The sequence below is a fragment of the Melospiza georgiana genome, chromosome Z, assembly GCF_028018845.1.
Source record: "Melospiza georgiana isolate bMelGeo1 chromosome Z, bMelGeo1.pri, whole genome shotgun sequence".
In the NCBI taxonomy this organism is placed as follows: domain Eukaryota; kingdom Metazoa; phylum Chordata; class Aves; order Passeriformes; family Passerellidae; genus Melospiza; species Melospiza georgiana.
In genome coordinates, this window is record NC_080465.1 from 2,410,498 (window position 1) to 2,425,459 (window position 14,962).

General features: G+C 42.1%; 1 protein-coding gene across 1 annotated transcript in view; it reads right to left on the reverse strand.

Moving 5' to 3' along the window:
- Positions 1–3,600: 3,600 nt before the first annotated feature.
- The window catches only part of VCAN (versican), a 90,031-nt gene continuing 78,669 nt past the window's right edge, over positions 3,601–14,962 (reverse strand). The window contains exons 12-14 of the mRNA XM_058044319.1: positions 6,404–6,548; positions 5,738–5,920; positions 3,601–4,899 (exon numbers count right to left, since the gene is read on the reverse strand). Of these exons, the coding sequence (XP_057900302.1) occupies positions 4,769–4,899; positions 5,738–5,920; positions 6,404–6,548 (459 nt within the window). The 3' untranslated portion in view covers positions 3,601–4,768. The remainder of the gene's footprint in view (positions 4,900–5,737; positions 5,921–6,403; positions 6,549–14,962) is intronic.

Sequence of the window (14,962 nt, forward strand, 5' to 3'; positions counted from 1 at the left end):
TGACCCGTGCCAAACCTCTGCTTTCCCCCTTTTCCCCTACCAAGCAGGAACAGTACGTGCAATTATCACCTCGAAGGCTGTAAGAAACACAGGCCCCGCATTCCTGCCATTCTCCTGCTACCAGAGACAACCACACCATTTGTTCCCTTCCCTAAACTGATTGCCCTGCTGTCTCAGAAAGGGCTTTTACTGCCAGGGGGCTGCTCACCACTGCATGATGTAACTTCCAGAGCTTAATCCCAGCAACCTTGCTCCTCACACTGCTGCATCCATGCAGGACCACCAACAGTGTTTGTCTTCCTTTTACTTTCTCCTCCAACCACCACAGAAGTTGGCTGAAGAAATGGCTGCTGGGCCGCTTTCAGCTTCATTTCATTTGTCCCACCTTTTGGAAATCTGGAGGCATTTTGGTGCTGTCACCAACCCATCCCTGCCCCAGCAATAAATTCCTCACTCATAGAACTCAAGGTTCTGCTTTTTTTGTTCTGTCAGCATTTACACAGTGACTGTGCCTCTGCTGCACTGACAGCTGATGGCTTCCCCACCTGGAAATATTTATTTGCTATGGAAAACAAAATTTGCCATCAAGGCCTTAAGCTTCCTTCCAGGTCTGCTGATGGAGGGCTGAAATGATACACCTTTTTCTGGGTGATGTTTCTGTCCTTACTTCTTTTCTCTGCCATGCTAACAGCTTTGGGTGGCCTTCAAGCTTTTGTCCATGTTTCCTCCAAGCATTGTTTGTATCTTTTTTATCATTCATCAGGAAGAACAACATGCTCATGGAGTCCTGCACACATCACTGCTTAAAATCAACAACACAAGTTGTGTGTTTTCTTTGGAAAATAATGGATTTTTCTTTTTGCACCAGCTGCTTCAACTCCCATGGCCCAGGGATGGTCTCTGCTTGTGCTCGGGGCAGAGATGTCACCTACAGAAATGAATAATTTTCTCTTAGAAAAGCGTATCACATTGACCTTAACTGTACCCACATGGTGATCCCCAGTGTTCCTCCAGCCACTGCCCAGGCAAAGCAATTTCTGATGCCAAAGCCCTGTTGGCTGCAAATCCTTTCCACCAACAGCCCCCTGCCAGCCTGCCTGCATCCTGCTGGCCCCTCTGCTGCAATTCCAGGACTTGTGTTTCCTCCTGCAGGGCTCCTCCATCCCCAGCCTGATGAGTTGTTGGGAATGAGAGGAGGCAGGGGATCCCATAAAACCAAAGTTCTGCCATCACAGAGATGTCTCTATCTAATTTCATGAATGTGTGCATCTGTTAGAGTGTAACTGGAAAACTGGAATATGTGCCCCAACCAGCTCCTTCTCTTGCTGTTTGGGAAGGTCTCCCAAAGGAGTTGTCCTGGCTAATTTCTGCCCTGTGGGGTGCACCCCAGGAATTCAAGTGCTGTCAGTGTCTGAAGGGACAGGGGGATGTTTGAAGCAGCACTGGGTACTCTGCAGAGACTGTCATGGGCACGAAAAGGGCAAAATCTGCATTTAGATCATAGAACCATAGAATAGCTGGGGTAGAAAAGGGGTTTAAAGTGTCACCCTGCCACGGCAGGGACACCTCCCACTGTCCCAGTGTCCAGCCCGGCCTCGGGCAGTGCCAGGGGTGCAGGGGCAGCCCCAGCTGCTCTGGGCACCCTGTGCCAGGGCCTGCCCACCCTGCCAGGGAACAATTCCTCATTGCCAAGATCCCGGCCAGCCCTGCTCTCTCTCGGTTTGAAGCCATCTCCTTTTGTCCTGGCACTCCAGACCCTTGTGACATCTCTGGTTTTGTCTTCTCTGCCTCCAACCCCAGCATTGTTGCCCAGACTGGAGTTCAGGGATGCTCCGGGTGAAGGAATGATGGCATTTGTCATGGTAGCACCTTGGCTTCACAGCAGAGCCACCCCTGTGACACAAGAGGTGTGTGCATTTTGCAAGGTGTTGGTACAGAAACATTTTGGGGTTTACATCAGTTATAAAAATTCTTCAGAGCTGAATAAATTGTCATTCCCTGTCTAAATAAACAAGCGTGGGTGACAGATTTTTTTAGTGTTTTTTTTTTTTTGTCGTTTTTTCTTTTTTTAATGAGGAATGTTGTCAGACCTATTTTATTATGCGTAATAGAAGGAGATGAAAAAAAATCAATATAAGCACTGCATCTAACCTAATTAAAACTACAATCACAATGTTATCTGAATGTCTTACAACATTGTTAAATCCAACAAGTAGACAAGAAAACAACAAATCTATGCAGGGTTTTTTATACATATGGTGAGAAAGTTTGCAAAGTGTTAAAATATATTTTCTGTTCTGTGTGTTTCTGGTACAAGGAAGTGATGTGTAGATTAGTGTATATTTAATGAACAGAGCCTTGACTTTTACAAGCAATAATCGACTTCAAAACATACAATGTATATCTTAAAATATCCCCTAAAGCTGCTTATATAAAGTCAAATCCAGCACCTACTAAAGTTCAGCCAGCTGACTCTTTGACTCCAGTGGGCACTTGACCAAGCCCATGGTAATTGTGAAGTACCTGACAGTCTAGTTGTATTCATATGAAAAAAATCACATTGCATAGATTTAAACAGGAAGACATGCAATAACAAGACAAGTCACAGTATAGCAAAACCTTGTTTCTTTGGTGAAACAGAAGCAGATATAAAAGTTACAAAGATTTTAGACTTTCATTCACAAAAAAAAAAAAAAAAAAACCAAACCCCAGACATTCACATTATACACTATACAAGATAATAATATAAATAGAGAAAAGTATTATGTGCATTGTTTGGGGGTGAGGGGTGGGGAACGGACCGGCCAACACAAGGAGGTCCTGCCACAAGTGTGGGCAGCAGCCCCTGCCTTTCCTCAGGGTCAGGAGGTGTTGTCTGACTCTGCTTTCAGCTGTGGCAAGGTCACTCCACGGGCAGCTCTGCCCTGTTGGCTGGGCTTCAATTCTTCTCCTTTCCCTCTCTGCTTTTTCGTCCCCATCACAACCCCACGCAAACACAGAGGCGTAAACCTCGCGCCTCTGTGTGTGTGGTTTTCATGTTACTTTAAAAGGTACATCCTAAGGAACTTACTTTATTTTCACGGGGTTGTTTTTTTTTTTTTAACTGTTATTATTTTTTTTTCCTTTTTTTTTAAAACTTTTTTCTTTTTTTTTACTTTTTTTTTTTTTGTCCTGTGCCCAAAGGTGTGCAAGGCACTTTGCAGGAACAACAAGTCTTTCTGTGGAGAGGCCGTTTCAAACGTCACCTCCTACACTCACTGTACACATCCGGGTCAGTGGTGGCACTGACCGGGGCAAGAAACCATAGCAGAAAACTCCTACGTACACACTGCACCAAACTACAACCTAGAACCAATCTGTGCACACGCTTCTTTAGAGAAAGCCAAGATCCTGATTCTTCTGTGGGTCACGCACAGCTCTCACCCATCTAGCCGCCAACAAATTATCCTGTTTAGCAGGAATTTTTGTTCTCCTGGGGAAAAGAGCAAGCTGAACTGAAAGATGGTTCCAAAAGTGGAGCTCAGGGGCTAATACTGCACTGGTGAGCTCTTTGAATCTTCTTTGTATGGGTAAAATAACATCCAATAAATTAAATCAGTATGGCTTACTTCATTTATTTATGTACGCTTCACAGCTGCAGCATTCATACACAAACATTCATTACTTTATAAAAAGATTAAAAAATGGTTATATATACAAAATTATTTACTTTTTTGATTTTTGTTTGTTTTCTACAAAAAAAAAATCCCCCAAACACCAGGTCTATCTCCATTTTAGAATGCAGAGACCTGTAATATAGACCTTGTGGTTAATATCATGAAAGTAAATTTTTTCCTTGTTTCCTTTTTTTTTTTCTCTTCTCAAAACAAACAAACAAACAAACAAAAAAACCCAAACAAAAGAAAAAAAGTGGCCCTGGTTGATAAAGTTAATGTATTAGCACTTGGAATTTTACAGGCTCTCCTTGTCATACACAACTCCTCCATACAGTCCTTTCTCACATGTGCTGAAGCTGGAATGGAGAGCAGAAAAAATGTTCCATATTGCAGTCCCTAGTTCATGCTTTGTGCCACTTTTATGTGCTCTGCCTAAACTTTTCATCTTATGGGACACAAACTGTACCTTGGGTGGGAATTGGCACAGCTCCCATTTAAAAAAAAAAAAAAAAAAAAAAAAGTCTTGTCACTTGTGTGTTTATCTTCACCTGATAATTTCAAATTTCAGTCAGTGAAGTCTTTATTTCAACCATTTCCAGCCTAGGTAAACAACACAGAAACAACGTCATAAATGACTGAAGACCTCTGAGGCCGTTCTAACCATAAATATGCCTGAAATTAGTGTGACTTTTCATTTTATATACAGGATTTTAAAAACAACACACAGTGAAACAACATTAAAATCATCTTATTTACATTTTCATTGGTGCTAAAATTGAGCTGTTTAAATACTGCAGAAGGCTGGTACATATCATAAAATGGTCCACACCGATGGCATATAGAAAACTTATAATCTTTATAGGCTGGAAATGGTTTCCTTTTATCCCCATAAGCACTTCTCCTCTTTTTTATTTATTTCTTAAATTTTCTGATAAACACCGCAATTTTTTTATTTTTTTCCTTTTTTCTTTTTTTTGCAAAAAACGCGCCGTGAATACTGCAGTCCGTAGTTTCAAAACGATTCGATAATACTCCTATAAGTGATAGAAAAAGGCACAGAAAGTTATGACTTTGGCTGAAATGGTGGAAATCCCCAATTCACCATTTAGCTCTCAGCGCCTCGAGTCCTGCCACGTCCTGATCCAGCGGTGGTAGTGCTTGGATGAGTTTAACGACGTCCCCTTGCCTGATGAGGAGTGTTTGTAGTAGTATTTCTTAGAGTAAGTCCTTTGGTATGTGGAGGCTGCAGAGAGAAGGGAGAAGGGGAAAAAAAAAAGGGGGGGGAAATTTGTTTAAAATTAAGATGTGAATGGGCCGGCTACACTTCACAACACAGTTGTGTTTATTCCTTGTTAATTAGAGGGTAAACAAATGATTAGCTGGAGCTGTGGCAGTGTTACAGGCATACACACAGCTGCAAAAAGAGTCATTAGCATTATTAGGAACCTGTTGATGCCAGGATTTTCTGACTTTAAAATAATCTTAATGCCTTCTGGAATGATGCCTTAAGATTTTAGCCTTTGTGTTTTTCAAATCCTGTTCTGCTCTAGGGTATAACTCTAAACTCAATATAAAGTGTTAGTTACTGTCTTCATATTTAGGTCAGATAACTCCTCTAGGCCTGAGGACAGCCTCAGGCCCCAAAAGTATAAACAAAAGTGAATTGGGGGGAGCAAACTGGGGGTAAATGACTTCATTACCTGAAGCTGTAATTGGAAGATTAATCCCTGAAATGTAAATGGACCAAACTTATAATTGTGTGAAAAACTCGTGACCATTGTCCATCTTGGGTGCAGCCCATGGGAGGCTTCTGACAGCCCAAGATGCACCTATTGAAGGCCTTTAATAAATACCCACTTTATTCTCTTGATCTTGTCCAGCCCCTGTTCTAGGCAACCACTCCAAGGCGTAAGTAGACACAGAAGAGGAAAATTTCCATTAGTTTTGGATGCTTGGTGTTTTTCCACCGTAATCTGTCCTACCAGACACGCTCCTCTCTTAAAACACACATTCATTACTTATTAATCTCAAATTAGGCCGCTGTTTCTGCTGTGTCAGTGTTTTTCTCTCAGAGAACTCACGATTCATGCAAGTAATTTTGGGCATATCCCATCGTCCGTTCCCCTGGCAGCGGATGGTGGGGATGTGGCGCTGGATGAAGCCATCCTTGCAGTGGTATCTGATGAGGGAGTTGATCTCATAGCGAGGCTTCATCTTCCCAAAGGTCTTTGCATTTTCCACCACAGGAGGCTGGCCACAAGCCACTGGAAAGAAGAGAGAGCATCACCCAAAACTTCAGTTTGTGAGCCCACTGTGGGCTGGGACCAGCCTCTGAGCCCTGGCTAAGGAAGGTGACAAGGGACCTCAGATGGATTCCCAAAGGAACATCCAGACAAGGATAGGGGGATCAGTCTGCTCTGTAGATCTCCAGTCTTGTAAACCAAAATTAATAGTGTTGGAAATGGGAAAATGGCAGATATTGTGGTCAGTATTGCCTTTTTGGTTTAAATTCTAAGTGTAAATTCAAGCCAAAAGTTGGCATACTCACACAAAGAAACCTGAAAAGCAGTGAAGTTACTACAAGCATTTAAGGAAAAAGTCTTTTTTTTCAGGGCTCTTCATGTCATCCTCAGTGACATGTTCAAGAGGACTGAAAACTGATGGATCCATCAAGGTCCAGAGAGCACGGTCAGAAGAACTGAATGGCAGTTTAGCAAATTATGATTTTGTCACTGTAAAGGTTGTACCTGTTCCTTTCTTGCAGGTGTAAGTGAGGTGGTAATTGCATGGGACATCATTCCACTGCCCATTCTCGTGCCAGATTATAACAACACAGTCTTCTCCAGCAGAAAAGAAGCTGTCTGGCTGGTTTGGTCTCCAGTTCTCATATTGCTGCAGAAAAGAGAAGCAAAACCATCATTCCCAGGGCTGGAGAATATTTACATTAACAAAAGAGCCCATTATATCACCTGTGGCAAAAAGGAATCTCAACTGTTTGATTCAGGCTGGTAAGAGTGGGCTAAACAAAGGTAGATTTAGAGTATCTTCCCACTATATTAAAGATTATCTCAAGGGGAAAAATATTCTGGTCTAACTTCTCATTTACTGTAAACTGATGTGAGGTGAACAAAACAAAGAGACACAAGTAAAACTGGATCCTAAGTGTGTCTAAAACACTCTTTTCTACATAAATATCACGAAGTATAATGCAAGAAAATAAATATCCCATTACCCTCATTAGAGCACATGTACTAAGTGAGAAATTACAGACTAACTTCCCAGACTTGGATTATTTATGGCATTGGATGATTTCATTCAGTTAATGAAGTCATTCCACAGGGATGACGTGCAGAATTAGGTGCAACATAAGTGAAAGAGCCAGAATTTGGCCCCCAGAACCACTGGAGATTGGTGTTTTCATTACAAATGCTAGGTGGCAGTCTGAGCCCAGACAGCAGCCTCTCAGCTTTAGAAATGGTGATTCAAATTCTGCCCTCTGTTGAAAAACCAGCCTCAAACATCTATGAAAATATATGAATAACAGCAGAAAGTGCTTCTTCAAAATGCACTACATTTCGAAGTAGAAATATGGGTTTTGGTATGTGCAAAACAAGCAAGAAATAAAAACTCACAAAAGAACCTTCAAACGGCTGGGAAATACCAGCACAATGTTATTTTTGGGTGAAAATTTGGGAGGATTCAGTGTGTTTTTACAATCAACCAGCAGGGAAAGTAGCAACACTTTAGTCAGACTGATTAAAACTTGGGCAGCAGTTCTTGTGAGGGGACATGCAGCCTCCTGTCCTGGCAGCCAGCACAGGTGGGATAATCCCTCACTTTGCTCCCAAACAAAGCACAGGAATCTGAGATTTGCATCATGTTATGCCAAGAAAAGCGAGAGGATATTTGGAAGTCACTCCTAACGATTTTTGATTTTCGCTGGGATTTCTGTTGTGTCACTCCAGGAAGAATTCAAGGAAGGATAAAAATAGCTATCTGTAAGAACTGGAATTCACATAAATGCCAGACATTACCCAGGCAGCAAGCCCCTTGTATGGGCAAAATGACACAGTTTCTACAGTGCTTATATTTTCCTCAGTGCTTACATCTTTCTGACTAAATCTGGCCTGTACAAATGTCATAAAAGTTTAGTTCTCTATTTCTTTGTGAAATAACCCCTATTCACTGCCTGGGTGAACACATTTTAGAAATAAAGTTAACAGACCCCACACAAGTAGTATTTATCTTACAATGAATCAAAGTATGAAAGGAAAATGAGTTAAATACTTAACCTTTTCCTACCACGTGTCATCTTACCCATCATAGGTTTTAATTATCCAGGCAATTTAACCAGCACAGTCTGAATAAATTTGTTCTGCACTGAATTTATTACCTCTAATAAAACACCCCCCCTTTTCAGCTGGAACTAAATTAACTCCATCTCAACTTCTTAGTGTTTAACAGTCCTAAATTACAGTGCACACCAACTAATTTACTCAAGTTTAGGATCCATTAGCTTTCAAGAATGTGTGCATAGATACAAAAATTAAAGAAAACTGTAAGGTTAGTGGCAGAAACTTCCATCAATAATGTCCTGAGAGCCAAGGAAATATTTCAGCAAGCCTTGCAGCTGTTTTCTGGTGGAAATAACGCTGCAGAGCTGCTTGCTTCCATAGGGATGAGAGTGTGGGAATGGAGGATATTTAGGGGCTGTTGGGGGCGTGTGAGCTGGAGGTGCTCAGCAGCCTGCCAGCTCCCACCCTCAGCACACAGGCTCCATGTGCTCTTGCTTGCCTTGCCAAAATGACTCCAAAATTCGTGTTTGCTTAGCTGGCAGGGCTGCAGCGTGGTGGCAGGGTATTACATCTAGGCCCTGTGGTTTGTTCAGGAATGTCTGATATCCTCCAGCATGACTTGCTGTTACCTCACATCTGATAGCGTCATTGCACAGATTTATTTTGGCTGAGGAGCTCTGATTTTGCCTGGGTCTGGTGCCAGAATTGCTTAGCAGAGGAAGTTCCAGACTGCTGAATTGCTTTCTTAGGTCCCCACCCAGCCCCTCTGTAGTTTTCCAGTTCCTTATTTAGACACTGATAATGGGACAATGATACAAAGAGATTCTCACAGTTTGAGTGGAACAGGCTACTAGACAAATAAACTAATATTTTGCATTTCTCTTGTGGAATAGATCTTTGCATGAGCATAGGCATGAATCTGGTTTCTACTGGTGTAGATCTGTAGATCTCCAGTAAACCCATATCAGCAAAAAATTAATGGGAAAAAGCCTTTGGCAATGCTGCATCATTCATAAGACAAAGCCTAAATAGAATCAAATACTTCATGAATACATGGAAGAAAAGTTGCTGTAAGGTTTTTAGTCCTTGTCAGAAATATTGACAGTGGGTGATTGCAGAGTGACCTGAAAACCATCACTACTCTGTTCTTTAAGCAACATTACCACAACAGACATGAATTTTTTCTCTGTATTAAAATGCAAAGCGCTTCCAGAATGTACTTTTCTGGACATATAATCTTAATTATGTACAAGGCACAAAATGTACCTCAGAGGAGCTTTCTCTGGCCACACTCCTCCTCCAGCTGTGGAGAAGGAGGCCCGGAGCAACCACAGAATCTCAGCATGGTTTGGGTTGAAAGGAACCTTTAAAATCACCCAGTGCCACCCCCTGCCATGGCAGGGACACCTTCCACCAGAACAGGTTGTTCCAAGCCCCGTCTAGCTGATATCAAAATCAGCTACATTTTTTTTTTATTCTCTGTTTTTTACCACAACCCATCTTTGACGAAGCACAGACCGCAGGCTCAGGCAGACACCACTGCACCACCCACTCTGAGTAACTCTCAAAACCCTCAGTGGCAGGGTGGTTGGGACTTTTCCTCAAGAACCTGAGGTTTCTGTGTAGCCAAGTGACTGCAGGGACAGGGGTTTGGTCCCTTCCTTTGGTCCCTGGGGAGTCTGCCTGACCATCATTTCAGGACGAGAAGTGGAGTTTTACACCCTTTGGGCTTTTAATTTTACTGCAATAATTAGTTGATCTTACTTGTACTTTTTTGGTTTTGTTGTTGAAATCAAAGCCTCCTCTGTCACACTGGATTTATTTGTTCTGGCTTTCTCTGCTCAAAGGCCCTGAAAATTTCCCTGCAGAGTGTGGATGGTCTATGACTTAGAGCTGGAGCCCAGTCGGGATCCAGCTCTTCAGGCTTCCTACGTGGCACTAGATAATGCACTTGGCTGGCCATCCACAGCCCATAAAACAAGGAAAAATCTATTCTCTTGCCTCACAGGAGGAGTTTGGATATGACGGCTTCAAAAGCCCATGAGGACATTTTATTAAGTTCCACATTTTTGGGGAGGATTTCCTTATATGGAAATTCACAGTCGTGTTGGGTGGTAGGCTGGCTTGTCACATAAAATCAGCTAAAAACGCCAGAACTACAGCAAGAGCTGTAAAGCAGAGAACTTTATTAGCCAGTCACTACCTATTCTCATTCAGATGGCTGCTAATTAAACAGAAGGGGCATAATCTTCCCATCATGGACAAGGTCCCACCTTGTGGGAGATTTGTTATGTTAAATCTCAGATAAGCAGCCTTTCTTGACGGGCTCATTTCCTCACTGATGGGTAATCCACTCAGCTCTTTCAGGTGCTTGCACTGCCCAGGTGGATCCAGGAGTATCTCAGCTTTGAGACACTCCTTTGGGAATTTCAGCCCTCCTTTTATCTCCAAAAGGCTCATCAAGTGCCTGAGATCAATCACTCCAAAATAGCCAACAAGCTTTGTGTTTAACGAAGCACAATAAAAAAAAACCCACAGATGCCAACAAAGCTTTACTGTTTGACCTCGGTATTGTGTAAAGGCCAATAATCTTCTGTACAGGACTGAATCTAGGAAATAATTTACTTGAAATACATCTATTTAGATTTACAGGTCAAGGCTTTCCCTTCTGGGGAAAGGAAACATGTTTTCAGCATGTTAAACTAAGCTGTTTTTACAAATCTGTCTTGGCACTTTTTGGAGGTTGCAGTTGTGATTTTTATTTTCTTTCCTTCTGGCTACTTCCTTATCTGATTCCTCCTTAATGCAAGACTAATGAGGCAAATTAGAGAAAAATCAACAATGGAAGAGGTAGGGACTGGCTGATTGGATACTTTCTGTGCCATTTCATCTCAAAGTGAAGCAACATTTCCTGCCTGGTATTAATCACTAAGCTGAAACCACCACTGCAAACCTTACTATCACCATTTTCTTCTCCTGCCATAGCTCTGATAAGAACAGGAATACAATTCTCTCCCTCTTTTATTTTTTTTCTTTTTTGCAACACAATAGCAGAAAAAGTCTTAGAAATCTTTATCAGGAAAGCCCTGAATGAATTCCCTCACGGTGGGGGTTGTTATAATTGGACAGCTTAAATAAAAATTACATCTCACTTTCAGTGAGTCTCGGGAATTACTCAGTGGCTGAACTTCAACAAGACCAGCACGAGGTTACAATGAGCACATGCATCAGCCCAGGAAACCCTCATTTGTGACTGTGTAACAGCACTGATGCTGCTGCAGGAGACACTTGGGAAGTTTAAACAGGATTGCGTTTCTTTTCCATAGGGAAAAAAAAAAAAATCAACCAGATTTCTGTGAAGATTTGGCCATGTATGAGATACTTCCATTAAGGTCGCCTAGTATTTAAATGCATTTTTACATGGAGAAGACAATAAGCTATCTTACAGTGCAGGCTCTGTTCCAGGAAAATTCCCTCCAGTCCTGCAAAGGATTTTTCTGTTTAATTTTGTGAAAGGAAGCAGAGTGACAGAACTCACCAAAAGCATTCTTGAGATTAAAAACTCCATTCAGTGAGCGTTTAAGCACACACCGTGATTTAAAGGCGTGGGTCTTGCCTGAAGGGGGATGATCACAGGGAAGATCACATACAGATTCAGACAGATGCTAAAATAATTGCCTGAAGGAGGCACCAAATGTGTGCATAAATCATTACTGTCATTGCTGGGAGAAACTCAAATCAATTTGAAGACAGCTCCTATATTTAAACCTATCTACAAGCACACACAAAAATCACATGTCGTGATCCTGATATTTATTTTTTTTTTTTTAGGTTCTGGTTGAATGGCTTTCCTTTAGCTCCTAATCTGAGTTTTATTTGCATAGGATTTTGGGAAACTGGCAGGGTTTGGACCAGGCAGGAACCCAACACTCCCCATGACTGAGTCACACTGTGAGCAAGGCAAACTCCCAGGAGGAGCTTTGCTAAATACTTCTGCAAAAGATTTCACTTGCAGGGGTTGGGTTTTTTGGTTACAGAGAGATGGAATGTATTGGGAAACTTTTTTAGTCCCGTGCAGCAGCTTGCAAAAAACAGAAAGGGACTCTGGAAAACACACATTCATGTGCAGCTATCCACAAGAAGCAATTTGCAGATTGAGTAATCAGGAAGAGCTCTGCAAAAAGAAATAATTTGGAAAAGAAATCTAATTAATTGAAATTCAGCCAGTGGGGGAAAAAAGTCTACCTGATGAAATTGGAACATAAAATCCCTGTCAGTCCTATAGTTTTGGGAAGAAATGATTGTGTGGTGGAGCAGATTGCTAGGTCTGGGATGTTTTTAAAGCAATACCATGGAATGACGATTTTTCCACGAGAAGCAGAAAACGGTGAATGGGAAGTGAAACCCCACTAGGTGACGCTGTCTGCTTGCTCCAAAGCCCCGAGTTGCTCCAAAATTATAATTATTCAGAATTACAACTTTCAGTAACTCTTTCAAAGCTAAATGAAGCCGTGGACTTTTACCTGCTCTTCACCATGTGTTGTTTTCAGAATGATAGCTTTCATCACACAATGCAGAGTTTAGTTTGGAGGGTATGCTGTGTGTGATGGGCTCTCAGAAGTCACTTTAGCAGCTGAGAAATCACATTAAAAATGAGTGGCAGAGAAAGAAAGTAGGGTGGTTAAGTGCTGGTTTAGTGTAATTCCTGTTTGGTTTGGAGTCACATTGACATGAATATATATTAGCAGCACAATGCAAATTGTGTGGGGTGTGATTTAATCTTTTTGTGCACAGCTACCAGGAGAGAGAAAAAAAAAAGAAAGAAAAAAAAGAAGGAAAATCCTGCACTTTGTCAACAATTACTGCAGGTTTGAAGCTGTCCAAGAATTTTAGCCCAGAGTAAGGAGTAATTTCAGCCCAGCAGTAACAAGTCTCTGAAGTAACTGCTGACCCCCCTGGTAAAAACAAGACAAAACCCCACTTTGTCCAAGAGGCCCTCGTTACGACATCCTGAACCAAAAATATACCTGTCATTAATAACATTATATAGTTCTCCTCCATTTAAACGTGGGTCAAATGAGCATCTTAAAAAGAGGCCGTAATGACTGACTGCAGCACAGAACCAAAACATTTGGTAGGTTTAAAATCTCCTTCTCCAAGGATCCTGTGGGACATGGGCACAATGAGCTTTTTGTTTGCAGCTGACTACAGCACTTTTTTAGTTTGTTTGCTTTACTTAACCCTCAGAGGCAGGCTCCTTCACTACAATACTCCATGCCTTTTGAAGGTTTTGGGTTTTTGTGTGTGTGTGTGTGTGTGTTCAATGAAGTTACTCTTTCTGAGAGGGGTGCAGTTACAGATTTGCTCAAGTTAAAGCCTTCTGATTCACCGACCAATAAAGGAAGGAAAAGAGAGGGCTTTGTTTTTTGCCAGAATTAAGTTTCTGGCTTGTTTTCCTTCTTTTTCCTAAATTTTTTTTTTCAATTTTTATTTTAACATACCTACCTAACACTGACAACCCGAGGAACCAGCTTTGCAGAACACAAAGCATAAACACCCCTGTGCTGAAAGGGAGGAAAAAAACCCCAAGGCAGGGTCTCTGTACAGCTTTAAAAGTGGCAATATTCCCCATCCCTTTCCTGGCTGGCAGCATTCTCCCAGTGACAGGCAATCTGGCCACAGACGCTGGCCAGCTCCTTATTACAGCACTAATCTTATGTAATGGCAGTGAGCTCACCGCCCTACAAAGCACTAATTATCAGCAGCGTTTTCCAGGGGATGTGAAAAACCCCCCTCGTGGGGCAGGGGGCCCTGGGCACAGCCCCAAGTTGCTGTATGTGCTTAATCCATAACATGAATGGCTCCAAAGGGCTCCTTGTCTGCTCTGCCTGCTCACAAGGGTCCTTAGCAAACGCAAAAGGGGAGCTGCCAAAAGCAACACCAGATTTTTTTTTTTTCTCTTTTTCGTTTGGTTTTTTTTTTTTTTTTTTTTTTCCTGCTTGGATGGGTGTGCTTTACAGCTGTAAGAGTTACCATTCACAGAGCTAAGTGAATTATTTAAATTTGATTTTGCTGGTGTATTTTCAAGCTTCCCGTTGTGTCCTCTCTCCCTTTGATCAATTATTAAATGCCCCAGCTGATAATGTAAGTTCTGTTGTTCTGTAGTTTGTGTTGCATCACGTTTAAAGTATAAAAAGACCCAAGTAGGCAAATTACTCTGCTCACAGAGTTGTGGGAGTGTTTGCTTCCTTCTCCTGCAACACTGTGGTTTTTTTTCTCAAATGTGTTTGTTTTCACTGCTTAGAGCCGTATAGGTAATTGTGGGGTGAAGATTGTCCTTGATACATACTCCAAAGGTTGTTCACTGTTGCAGGAATGCTGGGAGAAAAGTCTAGAGTAAAGTGCAAGAACAATTTAGATTCTGTAATTTCCTCAATGTAAATAAAGACTGCATATAGCCATTTTCATTGCGCTGTAGAATGTATATCAGAGGGAAAATAATGTTCTCCCACACCAAAGCCAACAAACAGCCCTATAACTACCCCGAACAGAAGAAAAGCAGAGCTGGCAAAACATGCTCTAAAAACCACTACATTATTCTCCCCTGCCTCTTGAATCCATCAGTGTAATCATACCTGAAACATCTTGAGCAGAAATTGGCTTGATTTTCAGGAAGTCGTGATTAACAAAGCTCTGAAAGAGCTGGGGTGCTGCAAGTCCTCTGAACACACCTCGAGGGCTGCTCTCACCACCTTCACTTTTGGGGCAAATTGGTCAGAAATCAGGGACCAGGCAGGTTTGCCAAAGTTTGCAGCTTCCTGCTGGCGCACACAAGCCCAGGTGATGCTCCCAGGCCGTGTCAGTGGTCCCAGCTCTCACTGAACTTGCCCCGCGTGTGAGGATCTGGGTTCCCTCAAAGGACACCCTCCTCTTTTTGTGCTGCACTGACACAGCTGCCAGCAACTCCTTCCCCTTCGTTCAAAAAAAAAAGGTGCTGTTGTTTTGCCCCAA